Source organism: Grampus griseus, assembly GCF_964374135.1.
Source record: "Grampus griseus genome assembly, chromosome: 8".
NCBI lineage: Eukaryota > Metazoa > Chordata > Mammalia > Artiodactyla > Delphinidae > Grampus > Grampus griseus.
The window spans coordinates 18,694,026-18,714,323 of NC_139002.1; the positions used below are offsets into that span (position 1 = coordinate 18,694,026).

The 20,298-nt window shown below is 53.4% G+C and overlaps 1 protein-coding gene across 3 annotated transcripts in view; it reads right to left on the reverse strand.

Moving 5' to 3' along the window:
• Positions 1-2,659: 2,659 nt before the first annotated feature.
• Positions 2,660-20,298, reverse strand: part of ZBTB16 (zinc finger and BTB domain containing 16) — a 189,798-nt gene continuing 172,159 nt past the window's right edge. For all 3 annotated transcript variants that reach the window (XM_082659197.1, XM_082659196.1, XM_082659198.1), the window contains exons 5-7: positions 10,412-10,582; positions 5,350-5,517; positions 2,660-3,335 (exon numbers count right to left, since the gene is read on the reverse strand). In XM_082659197.1, the coding sequence (XP_082515323.1) occupies positions 3,106-3,335; positions 5,350-5,517; positions 10,412-10,582 (569 nt within the window). In that variant the 3' untranslated portion in view covers positions 2,660-3,105. The remainder of the gene's footprint in view (positions 3,336-5,349; positions 5,518-10,411; positions 10,583-20,298) is intronic.

Genomic DNA, 20,298 nt, shown 5'->3' on the forward strand with positions numbered 1-20,298 from the left:
GGGGCTTCATGGGAGAGGAGGGGAGAGTCCAGTACAGAGGTCTCCCCACTCAGCATCCTTCAGAGACCCCACGCCCTGACCCTCTCTCCCTACCTCTCGACCAGGATCCCTCCCTCCGGGATGGTGGGGGCAGGCAGGGGCTGCTTAGGTACCATCCAATGCTGCAACACCAGATTACAACAATACTGCATGATTTAACACACAACCGCACACAACAAGCACACGCATACACACGCACGTACAAAGGGATATTTTGTTGGTGGTGGTGGTGAATTTTTTTTTTTGTTTTTTTTGTTTTTGTTTTTTTTTTTCCTATTCACATTACGAAAGGAAAGGGCAAGGTCCGGTAGAACTGATGAAGGAACTAACAAATACTACAAAAATATTACAATTTGTAAATATTAGCTCAACCCTCTCAGCTTTTACGAACAGCGGAGGAGACCCGGCTGTGTGGGAAGGGTAGGGGAGACGGAGAGGGGTTAACTAGGTCTATGGAATAGTTTGATTTTTCTTTTCCTTCCCCACCAAAGTTGAATGACATCTTGCTGTTCAAATACTGTTTTCTGGGATTTACAGATCCCCTGAGGGCCAGCCTGTCCCCTCTTCTTCCCAGATTGGGGGAGGCGGCAATAGTGCACAAAGGTTTCTTACAGACTGCCCCTCCCCCAATGATTCCACTCTTTTCACATTATAAACATGACAACTGCTCTAGTTACATATTTCAAGTTTAACTTTTTTTTTCCTTTCCAAAGCACTAAGTCATTATTATAGTTGCAAAATAGCATCCTCCCTACATTATCATCCCCAATCAACGGTCTAGTGACCCAGTCCCCCCTGTCCGTATCCCCCCAACACACAACTTTTAAGGCCTTCAGATTTGGTGGGCGAGATTACAGGGGAGGGCAGGAGGGATGGGGCCGAGGGACAGGGGGGTGGTCACAGCAGCACCCATCCCTCCGACTTCCCTGTATGCCTCACAACCCTTCTCCCCAAAACCGCTTCCCTAAACCACTTTTTATAACCTAAGATAAAAATGCAGCCACAACTTTCTCAGAGAGAGAAAAGGAAAGAAAAAAACCACAACTCTTACAAATAAAGCATGAGATGAAACGGGAAGACCCGTCCCAAAGCGAACACAAATATTGCAAATGTGCTTTCCAAAAATTCAGGGAGGGGAGGCTGGGAGAAGTGGGGGGAAGCAGAGCAGCAGGGTGGGAGGCATGAAGGGAACAAAAGAACTGGACAAACATAAGAGGTAGCTTTTAGAAAAACAACACCCCCGCCCCATCGCAACAACACCCAGGCCGGCTTGTCTCCAACCAGCCCTGAAAAGAGACCAGTCTGGGCAATGATAATACACACAGAGGTGGGGTCACGCCTTGGCAGGGATCTGAAGAACACAGGCCCCCAGACCCGGATGACCCAGCCAACTGTAAGAAAGGTGGGATTCTCTCCAGAGTGTTTTAGGCAGGATGACATCACACCTGGGCCGAGCCGGCTGTGATTCTGCCGTGCCCCCAGCACCCCGTCCGTCCCCGGCAGGCGCCCACCTTCTGCCCGGGCCTCCCATCCAGATCCTGAGTACTCAGCCCCTTCCGTACGGCCCCCTCCAGCTGGGAGGCTCATCGCTAGGGGACACGGGGAGGGCCTTGGCCAGCTGAAGCCTATTAAACTCGCCATTAACTTACACAAGAAACAGAAAAGAACACTCTCCCCATCCTTCCAGCCCCCAACCAAAAAAGAGATACAGGCAGGGGTCAAAAAAGCTTATGAGGTCACAAAAAACTGAGGTAATTCAAGTACAATGTGCTAACAGGTGAACAGAGGACACAGAAAAGAAGCAAAACATAACACGAGGCAAAGCGCTCTCAACTCCTTCTCCCCCACCTCCTCCCCGTGGACTGGGGGGCCCTGGGAGCCAGGAATTCTGTACCGCCCTCTGGACCTGGGTTTTCCCATGGAGCTCAACAGGTCTGGGGTCCCGTGTATTCAAAGGGTCCCCGGCACGACTCACCGACACCCTCCCGGGGCAGGGGTCCCCCTCCAGGTGTAGGGCACCTCTGGAGAAGGACATCCACATCCCTCCATGGGCAACGAGCCCTTTGGTGGATCCCTCCTCCTAGGGGCTGAAGGAGGGCCGCAGGGGGTCTGTGTTTGTGTGTGTTTGTTGGGTGGGATAGTGTGTATTTAGTTGTTTCCTTTTTCCATTTTGGAAGCAAAAGCAGCTCAGCGGGAATCTGGCTTAGGACAGGGCTGGACTGGGCTGGGCCCTTCCATTTACTTCATCTGCGTTCTCAGAAAGCTGAGGGTGCGAGTGGGGGCTCTGGAGTCAGACACAGCTTCCCCAACAGGGAGCTGGAGGATGAGGGATCCGTAACCATGGGGGGCTGGGAGGCCAGGAGTCAACCGGGGCCGGGCAGCCAGGAGCTGGGGGAGGGGCTGAGAGCCCTGAGGCTCCTGAAGGCCATGACGGGGCACCCAGGTGTGGTGGAGCGGAAGAAAGCAACAGATGAACGGAGAGACGGGAAGGGCAGGAGAACCCCTCCCAGCCCAGTCTGCCCCCAGCAAGCTAGAGCTGCCGTCGTCTGTGTCAGCCAGTGAGCCCGCCCAGCCCCAGCATCTGCAGGCCCCCTTCCCGCACCCCCAGCCCACCCACCCCTCAGCCCCCACCTCCCGAGGGGTCAGTGAGAGCACGGCAGGCAGAGGTGGTTTGGCTCTGACTGGAGCAGCCCTCCCCCCTTCCTAGTCTCCATTTCCGGACACAAAAGGAGGATCTGGGCAGAGGGAAGAGAAGAACATCCCCCCATCCGAGCTGAACAAAAGCCCCTCCACCTCCATCCAAGAAGAGCAGGCCAAGCTCCAGCCGGGAAAGGAGGGATGGAGGCCCAAGGGGAGGGGCTCAGCCAGGCACCCAGGTCACCTGGAGCCCCAGAGAGAACCCAGAGCCCGACAGCTCCCAGGTTTCCTTCTCCTTCTCGCTCTCTTTTTTCTTTGTTGTTTCTCGTTTGTTTTTTTTTTTTGTTGTGTTTTCCTCACGGTCCTCCCGGACGTCATCCCGCTCCGTCTCTACTCCTCTTGTCCCCCGCCGCCCCCGCCGCAGGCGCCTCACACATAGCACAGGTAGAGGTAAGTCTTCTCTATCCTCCAGTCGGGCGGGATCTCCTCGGGCTTGTGGCCCTTCATGTGCTTCTGCATGGAGGACAGGCTGGGGCAGTACTCCGTGCAGATGGTGCACTGGTAGGGCGACGCGCCGTTGTGCGTCCGCAGGTGCTTGATCATGGCCGAGTAGTCCCGGGAACGCTGGTGGCACAGCTTGCACTCAAAGGGCTTCTCACCTGTGGGGGGAGGGCAGGAGAAGGCCAGGACAGGGGGAGGGGGCTGTGACATCGCCCCAGGGATGTTCTGCACCCTCAGCGCCCCCCGGGCTTGCTGGACACTCCCATCCCTCTAGGTCAGCACTCTCCAGGGCAATGGACGCCCCACCCAGCGTGGCAGCCGCGAGTCGCTTCTGGCTCCTGAGTGCCACTGCGAACTACACTCTTTTTTTTCTTTTTCTTTTTTAATTGAAGTATAGTTGATTTACAATGGTGTGTTAGTTTCCAACGGATTACATTCTCAATCTTGTTCACTGTAACTAATGTAAATAGCTAGTGGCCACGACGTAGGCCAGCTCCAGCCCCTGGACCTATTCTTAACTCTCTCGGGGGCACGGACTCTCCCCTTCCTAAGAAAGGAAAGGGAGATCTAGAAAAGGGCCCGCGAGGCCTCTCAAATGCTTAGGGATGGCTCTTCAGCACACAGTTTCTTCCAGGGGAGCAAGGGGATGGAGTCCTTACAGGGCTACAGATGGTGGGGAACAGAGGTGGAGTAAAACCGAGGGGACCCCATCCTGCAAACGTGCTAAACCTGGGAATGGCTACTTCTCTAAGGCTCTAGAGCCTGCCCTGGACCCTGCCTTCCCCTCTGGGGCCGGAATGGGGGAGGGACAGAGAACCTGGGAGTACATGGCCACACCCAAGCTGCGACCGGCCCACCCTCTGTTCCAGTCCCCTGGAGCTGAGCAGAGGATGTGAGGGAACCTTGCTCTGATACAGTAATTAACTGGCCAGCCTTCTTGCTATCGATACTCCTCTGTGCAGAGGCCCCTGCAAAATAATGAAGTAATGAACAGCCAAAGTGATCTAACTATCGACCAGCTATTTACAATAGTCAGTGCCAGCGCACTTAATGATACACCTGCCAGGACACGTCTCCGACAAGGGGCTCTGGGAAATCCTGGGGGTCACTCTAGTTGTCAGCAACGAGCACCCCATCCTCTCCTTGTGGCCCAAAGCAGAGCTATGACAACATGTATCCTCTGCTTACGGCTCCCTCTGTCCACCTCCCCTCCCGGGAAAACACACTCTCTCCCCTGGGCCAGCAGGACCTATCTGATCACCTCTCCCCATTCCTCTGCGCAGGCAGCTGTTTCCCCTGATCAGGGGAGCCTTCCTACTTTGCCACATTCCACTACCTTCCACTATGTCTCACCCTCCCAGGAAGTCCTTCTATCTACCCCCCAACTGGCAGTGTACTGTAAATGGTGAACAACTGGCTCTCCAAAAGCCCTGATTTGGTAGCATTTGCTGATGGCCATGTTGTGAACCCTCCCACTGTAGCCAATTTTAAGCGACCAAGGTGATGACACAGAACACGCGGCTGGAAAGAGATGCGCACAATGGCTTTCCCAGGCAGGCTTGGGCCGGCTCCAGCATCCACGGCCCCCAACTCTGGCAACTCTGGATGTCGGGACCACTTCCACCCGTTCTGTCCTCAGGCCCTAAGAAAACAGTTGCTCACCTTTCTTTTATGTAAAAAGGAACATGAAGGCCCTTTGAAATGGTAAAATATTAAACATGTAGAGGGGTTAGTAAATCCAACTGCTTCTCTCATCGTTGAACCGAACTCAATCGAACATACAATTTTTCCCAACCCTCATCATAACCTAACTTAATGTCGCCTAGTTCTTCCTGTAACCCTCAAGTCACATGAAATCACCTCAGCCTTCACTTTCAGCTGATCAGGCCAACTGACCCCCAATTCAGGATTCAGGAATGGATATCCTCTGTGAGCTCCTGGTATGGCCGCCTGGAAGGCTAGTCTGGGCTCCTGGAAAGAGCGCTGTGATCGATTAGCAAGGTCGGCCTCACCCTCGCAGGGAGGAAGTGGCACTCAGGTCACCGTACTAACACTTAGCAGAAGCTGTTCCACTCTTCGGTTCAGCCTGGGACCATGGGCACCCGGGCTTCTCTGCAGACCCACCTGCCCCTGCCCACTCCCTGCCCGGAGCCAGCTGCGTGTCCTCAGTACCTGTGTGCACTCGATAGTGTGTCTCCAGCTGGTGCTTGAGGCTGAACTTCTTGCCACAGCCGTTGCACTCGTAGGGTTTCTCGCCCGTGTGGATGCGCTTGTGGCTCTTGAGTGTGCTCTCGTCCCGGAAGCAGCTGCCACAGAACTCACACTCGTACGGGTGGTCACCTGTGGGGACAAGGGGCTGGATCAGGCCCCCGCCTCCCCCGGCCCCCTCTTTAGGGGACAGTAGGGCACGTTCAGTGTGCCGGGAGGATGAGGCTGCCTATGGTCGCCACCTCCAGAGATGACTGAGGGACCCTCCACCCCCTGCCAGCCCCTTAGCATCAACAGGGAGCACGCCTGTGCACACGTGTCCATACTTTACCGTGGCCCAGTGGCCATCCACGCCTCAAGGGCCAGTCTCAGGAAAAGAGAGCCCGTTTGGTTCAGGGATGAACAGAGCCACCAGAAAGCAGGTCCCCTGAGGGCAGAGCAGACCCAGGGGCTTCGAGACCCTTCCCCCAGCTTCCTTTCCTCTAGGTCAGGGGCAAAGGCCATTCCAGCCTGACTCCCCTACCCTCAAAAAAATCTCTCCAATATTCTCACTGTCCCCCAAATTCCTTCTGCTCTTTCCCTCCTCCACAGGCTTATGCAACCATTTTTTTCTGCGTGATTTCCTCTTCTCTCCTTGGCGAACTCCTAGTCACGCATCCAAGTCCAGCTCACATGTCACCACGGTTTGGAAGTTTCCCTTTAGCGCTACCCCCACTGTCCCCTGCTCAGGCAAATTGAGTCACTTTCTCCTCTGTCCCCAGAGAGGAGAAATGTCCAGCATTTTGTCCTTTTAGTAGTACAATTTTGATGGTACTTTCTAATTAAAATGGCCCACATTTGTTGAATGCTCACTACTGTGCTAAGAACTTCACATGGATCAATCATATCACGTAATCATCACAACAGCCTTACAAGGAAGACAGTATCATTCTCATTTTACAGAAGAGAAAAATGAGATGTTTAGAGATGCTTAAACATGGTCCCTGAGGTCAAAGAGCTAATAAAGAGCTGAGTTGGGATTCAGATCTGGTTCCAGATTCTGGACACTGGATACTTACCGGACTGCTAACTGACAGGCGGTGTTGCATCTGCTGTGACGCCCACCGTGCCCACAGACTACGAGCACCGTGAGGACAAGAAGGGAAGCTTGTTCATCCCTGTAGCCTCAGCACGCAACACAGAGTAAACCCTAAGCAGACGCTCGGGAAATGTCAGTATATGAAACTCGGGGAGAACTGCCTTTCCCCGGCCTGGAATCCATGCCCAGCAGCCTCCTTTCTGAGGATGGGGTGCGGGGATTAACCATCTTTCCCTTTGTACCCGAAGTGGGGGCTTTGTGGGGATGAAAGGTGAAGACTTCAGCTACTTATTTATTACAGGAGTGAAGGCACAGACAATAAAGACAGATTGATCACCCCAGACTTTGTTCATGAATATTTAAATATCGCTGATTCGTCTTGTCACTGTAATTACAATTTCTCTGGGCTGCACCTCCACCAGCCATCGTTTATGGTAAAGAATGGCCCACTGTATTTCACTTGTCCCTCTGCAGATGCGCGGGGCTGCCAACCGTGTAATGTCCTCTGCATTTCATACATTTTCTTCAGCCGCTGAAGGTTTAAGTCATCCACAATGACCTACGTTTTTTCATTATCCCCATGTCAAACTGCGCTCGTGCCTGGGCATAAATTGTCCTTCTCGTTATAGACTTGCATGCCTGCGCCTTCACTTCCTCTTTCAAATGATATTTTACTCTCTTCTCTCTCTCCCCTCCTCAGGCTGCTAACCAAACCTCCCCCTTCTCGAACGCAAGCCCCTGCACCCTCACACATTCTCATCTCTTCTGATGGCTCCGAAGGGTTTTTAAGGCTCTGTGGGGAGAGGACGCTGCGGTCTGCTCCCTGGCGGGCTCTCTCACGGGTGGAAGGTTTGCAAGATGCTCCGAGGGTGCAGACGGGTGGGTGGGAGTGCTTCCATCGGAGGGGTAGGATGCAAGAAGCTCAAAGAGCAAAGCCACTCTAGGGGGCCCTGCCCTGGGCTCAGAGGAGAGCCTCCACGTGCAGATCTGGGGATGAGCGGATTCCTGAGTTCCAGGCACCTGCCCGCGCCCTCGCTGCTGGGGCTGTGCGGACTGGCCCGTCCCCAGCCACCAGCCCCATCCAACCCCAGGGAAGGAGAGGCCCATGCAGACCCTGCTCCTAATTAGCTGTGTGTCTAACAGAGTGAGGGTTGGTCTGTGCACGCCTGGGCCTGTGTGCCACTCTCTCTGCGTGTAGACGTCTGCACACACAGCCCCGTCTGACATCCGACTCCCCTCCTTACTGAATCGGCAACGATTACAACTTTAATCAAGAATTCGGTATCCTCATTAAGATATAAATAAATAAATAAAGCAAGGGCCACGTGAGACTTCAGAGGAGCCGGTAATGAAAACGTACATCGGCAGCCACACGGTGGGTTGGGGGGTGGGCAGCGCTGTCTGTCTGTGCCTTTCCCCTCCAGAGGGGGGCCCTAAGAGTTTAAAAAACAAAAGGTTAAGGCAGAGAGGTTGGTTTGATCAGATTTTTATGAATTTAATGATGAAGTGGATCACATGTGACATGAGTTTAAATATGAAATGTCTCGAGTCAGCCCAGGGAAAGGAATAAAAAGTTAGGGGGGGAGAAAAAAAAGACACCAACACATACACACACACACACACACACACACACACACACACACACACACACACACACACACACACACACACACACACACACACACACACACACACACACACGGATTTTGAAACATGGCAAGCACCTGGCCTAAAATCCTCACCCCGTGTCAGTGTTGCCATAATGTACACAAAACTGGCTGCAGGATTCAAAACCCAATTTGTGGTGGGTTGATTAACTCTGTGGCCTCTTTAATGAGCTTGACATTAAGTACAGGACAAACGAGACTAATGAGACCCCCCTCGGGCTTGCCCAGTGCACCTGTGACCCCAGCGGTCTGTCCTCACCTGGTGGCCTCCCTGGCACTGTGGCCAAGCCCAGTGTCATCCTTCCCACCCCAGCCCCATCCTGTCGGCTACTCAGCTCCCCCACTCAGCACAGCGGAGAGTTTATTAGACGATGCGCCATGTGAATCAGGGATCCATCAATGCCGAGAGCGCGGCTGGACTAACCTACCCAACACAGCTGCTGATGCTCAACGCCCGGCCGCAGCAGCAAGTGGGCCAAGAACAAGGGAATATTAATGAGGCATCGTGCGGGGTGTGCTCAGCCTGGGCGGGGCTGTGCGCACAGGGCCTCACTGGTGTGAAGTCCATGGGTGTTGGAGTAGGCAGCACACGTGCTCCATGTTTCCTAGGTGAAAAGCAAGTACTTCTCCTAAACGATGTCTGGAAATACTCCCTTCCCATGGATCTGAGCCATGACTGACACAGGGGCCGGGGGCATTTTGATATCTGAGCTCTCAGGAGCTAGGGTGGGCAGGCAGGGCGTATTCTGGGTGGACTTAGCAGGACTGGGATCGTTCCAGTCACATGAATCCGACTGATGGGGCCCAGCAGAGTGCTCAGAAGTGGCTGAAAGGTAACTGGCCACCTTTGATAAGGCTGAACTTGGGGGCCCAGTGGGGGAGGTGTTGACAGGAAGGTGCATGTATTGGGTTGGCCAAAAAGTTCGTTCGGGATTTTTCTGTGACATCTTGCCAAAAACCCAAGTGAACTTTTTGGCCAACCCAATACCTGCAGGGGATGCTTATGCGGTCACTACAGAGAAAGCCCTTGTCAGCATCCCTTCCTCCTCTGCCCTTCTTGTCAGGCCTTCCCCTCGGACACCTCCCCTTGTCCGAAGGCAGCAAATCTAACAAGTTCTAAGCAAATCTGGTGATGCTAAGGCAATGTGCTCCCCTGCACGGAACAGCATCCGGAAGCAGGAGTCCAGGCAGGCTCCTTGGCGAGGATGCCTACTGCGGGCAGGCCAGGCCAGCTCGGTCCCTGATAAACAAAGCCCCTCCCGTATTCAGCAGAGCCTGCCACTGAATCCCAGAGCATGATAAGACCCAAGAGTGAGGAAAGGGTCCTGCCGATGCTGTCATGAGGCACACAGAGTTTTTTATACCCTCTCCAGAAGACATGAGAACATACCCTGTTACGTACTCAGAAAGAGAGTCTGCCTCTCTGTCTCCCTGGCTCCATCACCCACCTCTCACCCCAAAAGCAGGACAGAACACACACAAGCAAAGACACATGCAGACTCAGAAACAGGCAATCCTTTATCCATGTACAGCCAGAGAAAGGAAGGCTTTCAAGTCACCCATGACCTTGCTAGAGGGTCAGGGGCCGCTGCAAGGAAGCAAATGCCTCCTGGCTCTCAGGACCAAGTATCCCAGCCCAGACCCCTTGACTCACAACTACTCTCCTCCCCCAGCACCTCCACCTGGCTAAGCAGGGATGTTTCATGGCTCACTGTTTATACGACCTCACTGTCTCCCCTAAACAGGGCTAAGGCCCAAGTATAGAACGTGTGCTTCTGTTACTGGGGAATAAGCAGGACCACTTCGGCCACGTTCCCTTGAGAGCCCAAGGCCGACCTCAGGAGTGTGTGTGCACAGTGTGTGTGTGTGGAGGGGGCCAGCAGTGGGAGGGGGAAAGGCAGAGACAGAGACCAAGAAGGCAGGTTTTTCTCAAAATTCGTCTTGGGTCCACCTGCATCAGCATTCCTGGGGAATATCTACTAATAATGTTGAGTCTCGGATGCCACCTGTCCCCACTGAATGGAAGTTTCTGAGCATGGGACCCAGGAGCCTGCATTTCTAATGAGCACCCTCTCTGCCGGGCACAGAGATGTTGAGAACCAAAGGTGCCCAGGGTGGGACAGGATAAGAACCGTCCACGTTGACCTGCACCTCGGAGGCCCCTGCATCCCCAACGCTTGAGCAGAGGAGGGCTGAGGGCACCCCCGCCAGATGTGTTTGGAGGGAAATGCAGACAGTGGTTCCCAGAGACCCTGCCCTGCCCGTCCCCGGCCGGGCCTACCTGTGTGTGAGCGCAGGTGGCGTTTGAGGGCTGTGTGGCTGGGGAAGGTACGGTTGCACTCGCTGCAGATGTAGCTGCGCACGCCCGCGTGGACCTCCATGTGCTGCTGGAGCGCACTCTGGGCCTGGAAACGCTTCCCGCACAGCAGACAGAAGACAGCCATGTCCGTGCCTGCAGGACACAGCGGGGGAAAGCCTCAGGGCTGGACACAGGCCTTCTTCACCCAGCTAGGCTGGAGCCAGAGCCAGCGTCAGGCCAGCACCCCGGGCAAACCCAGAGGTGGTGCAGGCCACGCGATGCTGCTGGAGCCCCCCGCTGCGCGGCTCCAACGGTGGACAGAATCCATTTACTTCCTGCCTTCATGGAACCTAAAGTCTAGTGGGAGAAAGACATTAATCAAACACATCAGAGCAGCAAATGAGTCTGCAGTCGTATGGAGGTCTGTGTCAAAGGCAGGGTACCAAGAAGGCATCTATCAAAGGGACTTTCAGAGCCTGGCACAGGAGGCGGGGCATCAGGCCGGCCTCTGTGAGGAATCACAATAATGGAGATGACACATGCCAGCCGTCGTTCAAGTGTAACTAACTTAAAAATCCCATCTCCAAAAGGTGGGCTCTGCATCCTCACCCTTCAGATAAGGAGAAGGAGGCACAGAGAGGCTGAGTTACTTGTCCGAAGTAGCACAGAGCTCACAAGGGCTGGGATTCAAGCCCAGGCAACCTGGATTTGATCCGCTCCTAACGCGAGCTACAGACCCGATTCTCTTAACCACGTCTCCATTCATTAATGCGTACATCTTAAGGGTCCATTCATTCAACAAATATTATTTTAGTATCTTCTATAAGGAGGACTCTCTCCTTTGGCCCTGGGGATGTAGCCACGGAAAACCGTACCAAGTGCCTGCCCTCATCATAGATGTTACCCAGCACACTGGGCCATGAGGAGAGCATTCCAAGAAGATGGAATAGTATCTTTGAACTGGAGAGAAACGTGACGGGTCAGAGGATAAGACAGAACAGGTCACCTGAGGAGGCAGAAAGAAAGTAGAGCGGAGGTCAAAGAAGTAGGCAGGGCCAGCTCGTACGGGGTCTTGAAAACCATGTTAAGATCTTTAGGCTTCATCCCAAGACCAACGGACAACTGTCAAGGGATTTTAAGCTAATGAGGGACGTGAGATTTTCATTTAACTCTGTCTGGTCGTTCCCTGCGCTGATCAGAAGCACGGGTAGGTACCCCATGGTACCCTACAAAGGCAGGCTGCCATTTTCTGTCTGTTATCAACCCCCTTCCTGATGCTGCTCTGGGACCATGGCCTTACGGGGTTCAGCACCACAGAAGGAAACATCTAAACCTTCCAAGGACTCACCAGTAGCTCCTTGTCTACCGTTTTGGATTCCATTTCCCTAAGCGTGTCAGCCCCCTGCCCCGGGAGGCTCCCCATCCGCTCGTCTCTCTTTGCCGGCATCTGGGCATTATCACCTGTGGTCAGCCCAGCGCTGCCTCCCCCGTGTAGAGGACACAAGCAAGAAAGGGGGGCAGGCCCAGTGCCTGGCAGCCCAGAGTGGAAGGTGGAGCAGAGCTTTGGCTGTGGCAAGTCGTGGGCTGCTCAATGTGGCATCAGGGAGCTCCCGGTGGAAAGAGGGTGACAAGAAGCACAGCACAGAGCGCCTGTGGCCTCCGGGGTCCATCAACAGAGATAGCAAATGGAAGGCCCGTTCTGGACAACTCAGGCCCATTCATGGCTGGGTTTGCAATGAATGGACTGGCGGGAAGGCAAAGACGGCCTCTCATTCTCCCCAGCCCCCCACCCCTCACAGCACCTTCAGCCATGCTCATCACACCTGCAGACAGACATCGCCTGCATCCAGGTCCAGGGAAGGCTGAGCAGGGGATGTGGAATATCAGCAAGGGCACAAATTTGCTCCTGGACTCAAAGAGCAGACGGGAAGGGGAATACTACAGGCCGTGTGCTAGGTGCTCTATCTGTTGTCATCTCGTTTAAAACGTGCAAGGCAGGATTCTCGTGCCCCTTTGTACAAATGGGAAAACAGAGTGATTAAGTAACTTGCCTAAGGTCACACAGAAAGAAGCAGAGCTGGGATTGTTAAATGCTTCAGTATGTCTGATTTCGGATATCACAGGGCTGGGCTCATGTCTCCCTCTGGATCTGCCACCTGTCTGCATGGGCTTCTCTGGGAAGAGGCACAATAATGACACCAGCGAGGCAGCTCCAACCCAGCTGGTTCAGGAGCCCCAGTGCATGCAGGGCCCACCCTAGCAGCAGCTGGAGAACCTGGGCCAGGAGGCGTGCGGTGGAAGCCGAGTCACAAGGCAAAGCTCTCTGAAGCCTTCCTACTCCACTGGGCGCCAGCAAGACCTCTGCAAGGTACTCGGGTGCGGGCCCCACTTGACTGAGGGGGCGCACTGATGGGAGCGGTCTGCCCAGCAGAAGCAGACGACGGCTGACAGTGGGTCCTCAAAGCCCAGTCGGGCCTGGCCAGCCTGCCCCAGAATGGCGTCCATCTGCAGCATGTCCTGTGACGTGGCACGTTGTGGCTGCTTCATCCTGAGGGCCCCCAGCACCAGCCCCCTCTCTGGCCCTAACCTCACCCCACAGAGAGTCCTGATGAAGCCAGACATCAAACATCTGCCTTTTATCAGTAAGACGGAGCAGGCTTCCTGGGCAAACCACGCCCTTTAAGAGCCCAGGTTTCTCCTTATGCATCCTCCGAAGTCCTCAGTGTGGAAGGAATCTGCGTCAGAGGGAACATGAATGACATTCCCAGGAGGACACCCGAGCCTAGAAAGCCAGGCCCAGGGACTTCCCTGGTGGTCCAGTGGTTAGGACTCCATGCTTCCAATGCAGGGGGTGCGGGTTCAATCCCTGGTTGGGGGACTAAGATTCCCACATGCCTTGTGGGAAGGATGGAAGGGAGGGAGGGAAGGAAGAAGGGAGGAGAGAAAGAAGGAAGGAAGGAAGGAAAGAAAGAAGAAAGGAAGGGTGGAAGGAAGGACGAGAAGAAAGAAAGGAAGGAAGGAAGGAAGGAACGAAGGAAGGAAGGAAGGAAGAAAAGAAAGAAGGAGGGAAGGCAAGGGAAGGGAAGGGAAGGAAGAAAGAAAGGAGGAAAGAAGGAAGGAAAGGAGGGAAGGAGGGAAGGAAGGAAAGAAAGAAAAAGAGAGAGAGAGATAAAGAAAGAAAAAGGAAATTGCATATACATCTTTTTAAAAAAGCCAGGCCCAGAGGAGCTCTGAGGGTCAGTACCACTGCAGGGCAGACTGAGAACCCTGCAACCTCACCCCTTCCCGTCTTCCCAGGGCCCCAGAGCTGCCCCACTATGTGGTCTCTTCTTCTCAGGAATGGCTGAACCCATTTCGTGTCCATTCAGCTGACTCGGTGAATATCACCTAGCGTAGGCACTGTGCTAGGTGACAGGAGGGATGCTGAGATCAACCAGAGAAATAGGGTCCCAGATTAGTGGGGGACACAGACAAGCCAACGACCAGCCAGAGGATAAGACAGGCTGATGCCAAGAGGGCTTCGGAGAATCTGAGTTAGGTTTTAAGAAATGAAGTGGACTGAGAAGCCAAGGACAAGAATGGGGCACGGGAGCCAGGCTAGAAACCCCACAAGCAAATTTCAGAGCAGGCAGGGGCAGAGGACAGACCCTGAGGATGAAAATGAGCAGGGAAGGTTATGGGGGTTTGGATGGCAGAGGGCCGCATCACCTGGTGGGACAGATTAGATTTCATTCCACAGGCAATGCAGTACCACGAAAAGAGGGGGTCGGGTGCTAGCCTGATCCAACCAGTATGTGAGGGCAATGCCCCTGGGGGCTGCAAGGGCACCAACAGCAGTGGCAAGTGGCTGAAAGCAGGGAGGAACATGACGGACTTCTGTGCTACCACTGGAGGAGAGTGGGGACCAGTCTAGGGTAGGGGCTGGGAGGACAGGAGGAGGACTGGAGAAGTGGAATCCAGGGCAGTGGCAAGACAGGACCCTCAGCCTGGGCTCGAGTCAGGAAGCGTGATGCATTTGAAGTCCTGGACGCCAGCTCTGTACCTTGGTGACAAGTTTAAAGTTATGCAGTGACCACCTGCAAAGGAAATGCTACAGTGTCCCTACAGTGGTCTCTCTCCCCTTCCTGGGACATCCCACAGGGCACAGGGGCTCTCCCTGGCCACCGAGACACTGCCCCAGGCTCAGACATAACGAGACGGGGGCTCTGAGACCCCACATCCACTCTCCATTCTTCTGTTTGGAGATCAGCAGCTGAGAAGATGGAAAAATATTTTTAAAGGAAAAAGGAAAGAGCGGGGGGAGACACAAGAAAAGCTATTGGTGCATGCAAGTTAAGAATCTAGAGACGAGATTTGAGTTATTAAACAATTTGCCGTAGTTTCTGCCTAGCTGATTGTTCGCATGTATGATGAGTCAGGGCAGATTCTATTACACTGGGAGATTAAGCAAATAAATGCTAGCTTTTGGAAACACATTAAAATGTGGGGCTATGGAAATAAAATTATCTAGAAAATTGTATTAGCAATTCATTAGCTGCAGTGAGATGTTCGGCGAGGCAAGGGGGTCCGGCAGTGTTAGTGCTCTGCTTCCTTCAATGCCTGAGCCCCTGAGATGCTCACTGCTCCTTCCTCTGCTGTGGGGAGACCTCATGCCTGATACCAGTGGGGAGAGGGAAGGAGCCTCCACCGGTTGCAAAAGACATTCAGAAATCAGATGGTCAACATGCCACAAGGGAGACCAAAGAAGCACATGTGTCCTGGCTCTGCCACTTACTTGCCTTGTGACCAGGGCAAGTTGCTGAACTTCTCTGGACCAGAATTTGTCCGTCGTTTGACACATTGCTTGTGGTTGTTGAGAGCATCCAATGAGATACCCAAGTGAAAAAGCTTTTTAGCTATGAAGCGGTAGCAAAGCCAATACCAGCCCAGACGATGCCTTTGTCTGAATTAGAAAATCATGCCTCTTCCTCTGGGCAGACGCAGATCCTCGCCTGGGCACACAGCTCTGCAAGCAAAGACGGCTGGACTCCAGCCTCCATTTCTCCCTCAGCTGGGCATCCTCCTGCAGTGAACAACCTGGATACAGATCATGGCCGCCTTCCACCATACACAAGCCTAAGTTGTTTTCTCGACTCTGGGCTGCTTCTTCCAGGGACTGACCCTAGAGAAGGCATCTTGGATGAGTGACACCATTTAGGACTCAGTGCCAAGAACACCTTCTTCCTCTGAGCCCTCATGATGCCAGCACAATTATTAAACCCTTTGTTGTACTCATTTTTGACATTCAGCTCTGTCTAGTAGATGGTAAGCCCTCCAAAACAGGGACTATTTTCTTCACTGTTATATCCCCCAAGATAAAGCACAGGGCCTGCCATATAGTAGGTGCTCAATAACTGCATGTTGCATTCAAGAATGAATAAGGAGCTGAGGGACAATCACAAAGGACAAAGGGGGGAAACAGGGTGGGGAAAGTCATGGTACAGAGCGATGGATGGCTAGAGCTGGGGGAAGCCCAGACCAAATGCAGCCATTACCGGGAACTTCCAACAAGGCTCTCCTTGGAAATTAGTAATGCCCAGTAACCCCCAGACAGCTGATCTCTTTGGGGCCTCTCTTGTCTGTCTGGTGGGCTGAACAGGACTCCCCGGTTCTGGCTTCATGTCTGAGCTCTGTTGCTCAGAAGCGAAGACCCAGCCCATAGAAAAAGGACCCGTTTTACCACACCATGCAGTGAAACAGAAGACCCTGGTTCTAGCCCACAGGTGCAGCCCTTCCCAGCTCTGTGACTCTGAGCCAGGTAGCTGCTGCCCTTGGCCTCATTTCTTCATCTAGGAGATGGTATTCATGAGTAAGCTGCCCTTTCCACTACCAACCTCATAGTGCTGTTAGGAGGCAACTGGCAAATGTTATTGAGTATGTAAACCCTACAAATGTACTGTTTTCAATCAATCTGTAAATTTCAGTGTAAATCAGATACATCAATTAGCCTTGGCCCAAAGAAATAATTCACCAGGTCAAAGAACAGCACTTCCTCTGCTCTTCTGAAGAATGAATGGGGCTCAGTGTTAGGCTGGACCCCAAGGGTGTCTGCCTGAAGGGAAATTTCACTAGAAAGAGGGAATGGGTGTGGCAGGGTTGATGGAGAGAGGTCCCAGGTACCGTGCAGAAGGGCCATGCAAATATCTGTACCCTCACTTGCATCCATTCTATCTGGAGATGATGACCCCACCATACCCACCTTCCACCCCCAAGGGCAGCACAGCCAATCTTGGCTGCAGGGCATGTACCACTCACAGATTCCCAATTTAAAACAAGTTTAATTTTAGCCAAAAAATGGGAGAAAGCCAAGGCTAGGGTGGAACAGGAGGCAGGAGGGGTGACACAAACCCAGGGTATTTATTTCACCCAGGTGATGACTGGGTCTGAAATTATGAGACACAAAAACCCTCATGTTGACACCTGTGCCATTTCCATACCAATTAGCTCTTTAATAGAAAGGAAGGAACAGGACCAGAGGGGTACACAGCCGGAGAAGATGTTCAGGGGCTACACCTTCTTGGAGCAAAAGGTTCTTATTATCCCTAGATATAAGCAGTTTCTTAATCAAAAGAGCAGAGGGATCTAAATATACTCGGGCTTTTTTTTTTTTTTTGGTAAGCCGGCCGTGAGTGTACATGTGTGTGCGTGTGTCCTTGCACATGGACCAAGGATGGGCTTCTCTTGTCTAATTCCACCCAACCTCACCCAAGAAAGGAAGAGCTGCTTCCCCGCCCCCCTGCAACTTCTTCTCTCCAGAGGAAGAAAATATCATATTTAGGAGGTGTGAAAACCGTGACTTAAACTGGAACCACCTTCCCCCTCCAAATCCTCAGACATGCCTTTCTCCTTCCTCTGACTCTCAGGATTACTCCTTCCTAAGACACCATTTCCAGTCCTGGGAAGCCTTGTAACCACACACCAAAACTGTCACAGAAACTGCCACCTCTTCCTCTTCCCCATCCTTCTCTTCCTTCCCCCCAGGTCATTGCTAAAAATGTGGCAGAGCTGCATCATCCGCTGTTCAGGAGGAAAAGACAGAGACAAGCAGCCCAGGGCTGACTCACACCGAAGGCAGGAAGGCTCTGTCTGCATCTCAAGAGGCTGGAGGTGGTGGCGAAGGGGGGACAGGCCAGGGAGCAGACGAAAGGAAGCAAAAGCTCAGCTCATGACATTGGCAGGGGTGCCTCCCTTTTCATTCCTCCTGTGCCATCACTTAGGGCTTGGCTCCTTTGCAAGGGATCTACTGAAGAAAGCGTCAAGCCATCCCTCTCTAGCTCTCCTCCTGGGCATAAGTTGAAGCATCATTCGGGATGAGTCCTGAACTCCCAGTCTTCCTCAGAAGGCTAGCTACATGCACCAGGAGGGCCCAGTCTACCCAGCCCAAGAAAATGTCAGCCCGCCGACTGCGCACCCCACCCCGGGAACGACAGCTGCTGGAGAGTGGTAGACAAGTCCCCCTGTTTACTGCCTACAGCCTCTCTCCCAGGAAGGGTAGAGAAGGCTGAGAAAACATCTCTGCAAGGCTTGCCTCAAACCAAATTAGCCACAAGTCTGTGCTCCAGTGCTTATCTCCTACGTATAGTCACCTACTGCTGGAGCACTTTTCATCGTCTGCTCAGTTATGTCTTCCCAAACCAAGCCAGGAGCTAAAAACCTTAGCATCTAGCCTTCTTGTCAATTTCAGTCTTGTCAATTCCAGTCTCGTATCCAGGCCTCCCTACCCCTTTTTCCTTTCTTTCTTATCTGCTTAGAATCTTGGAAGGCACCCACCTATCAATATAACCTTCTATTTCCACAAGGGAAAGGGGGAATGTTAGCGTTTTACATCAGTAGTCCAGGGAGCAGAGAGTTCTCAATGAATAAACAAATAGGGAGGAGCCGGAGTAGCTGATTCAAATTTGTTTTAAAACTAAGCCATGTCTCAGAGCACACACCTGTGCATGTATACGCGCGTGTGTGCACACACGTGCACACACACACACACTTGCTCACACACCCTCTCAGTCAGTCTCTTGGGGAATGTGGCCACAGCCTCAGGCGGCAGCAGCTAACAATGCTGGCTCCCAGAAGCTGTGTATTTGTTTAGCAGTGAGCTGCAGACACAAGTGCATTTCATTACTCGGCACCTCCAGCTACAGTAAACAAATTTGTCAGCTCACTAGCTCATTAAGGTGCACCCCGGACGCAGGGGGGATTTATTGAGACCTGCACAATAAAAGTAACCTGAATGGATGTACTAATTTTGTCAATCACTCCAACAAACGAGCCAAAGAGGGGGAGAAACTGGGGGAAGGGGACAAGAGCAGGGGTGGAAAGGAAAGGAAAAGAGGTAAAAAGGAAGAAGAAAGTTGAGTTTGGTTTGCAAGAGAGGGTTAACGGGTTAAGATGGGGCCAGATCTGTGCTTTGCTGCCTGGTTACATGACGGCCTCCCCGTTCCATCTACCTCACGCTGGGCCACGCTGTCCAGGGTGCATGGGTCCCCTGGTGGGACAGTGTCAAGGGCAAACTCAATGGCAAACCAAGTCCCGCATCCCTGGCATCAGAGAGGGAACTAAGGAATCGAGGATGCAGAGCCCCCCTGCAGAAAGTAGCAGCAGCCTCCGCGTCAGAAGAGACGCGTTGCCTCTCCTGGAATCTCCCACCCATTCCACAGCCCCTTCCCAGCCCAGCTCCCGGACCCTTCCAGCCATTCCAGAATGAATACAAACGTCCACCACAAGAGCAGAGGGAGGAAAAAGGGAAGGGAGACGGTGTGTGCGTGTAGTGGGGGGTTTGGGGTGGAGAGTAAATCCGGAGAGGTATGCAGCCCTCTGGTCTGTAACTTTCAAAATGACAGCAGGACTGGGGCAAAGGTCACGGGGTCCAAGGCCTTAAGCACCTCCGCCAGCTGTGGCAGTGCGGCCCAGAGCCCGCAGGATGCCTGCCCGTATAAATCAGCCCTAAGCAGCACCCGCTGGGGGCAAGGACAATGGGCCCACACGGGGGTGGGAGGCAGGACAATGGGGCCTGGCCAGTGCGCAGGCCCGGAACAAATGTGCCCTGGCACCACGGGGGCCCCCATTTGTGAAACTAATTGGCCCACGATTGAAAAATTGGACCAACTTCAACAGCCCTGAGTGGAGAGGGGCGGCCCGCAGTCCCTTAACCTAGCCCAGCTCTGCAGAGCCTGCCCGGCCCAGCCCTGGGGGTCTGAAATGGGAACGGCTCTCAGGTACTGCCCACTCTGGCAGTGGGAGATGGGACCTTTGAGATGGGGCCGCCTGGGAGAGGAGCGGGTGGTGGTGGGCTGGTGCGCCTCTTGCTGCCTTGAAGTACCGGTATCCAGTTTCTCCTCCCAAGAGGCAGAGAAGGACTGAGCTCCTCAGTTTCTCTACACTGCTTGTTCTGTAGGACTAAAGCTCAAAAGACAGAGGCTGGCACCTGTCTACCCCAAGGGTTCCTGAAACCAAAGGACTCCCAGCTTTCTTCCTTTGGGGGTAGGTGGGTGAAAATAAACACAGAACTACAATGGGTTCCTTCCTCAATCCAGCCTCCCTGGCATGTGTTCAGCTCTGTGCCCTTGGCCTATAACCACTGCGGGAAGCCTGCAGCTCTGTGCAAGGCTGCATGAGAGCTGGCCTGTAAGAAGCTGGTCCTGAGACTTCTGGGAAAGAAGCCCTGGAATGTGTGATGGGAAGTCAGTATGGTGTGTGAAAGGCCAGGCCAGGGTAATCGTCCCGCCATTGTCCTCTTGCCCTACCCTTTCCTGTGACTTCTCACTATTGGCTCCCAGTTGAAGAGGACTGGAAGAGTAGAAAGCACTGGAGTCTTCAGCCGGAAGGCCTGTCCT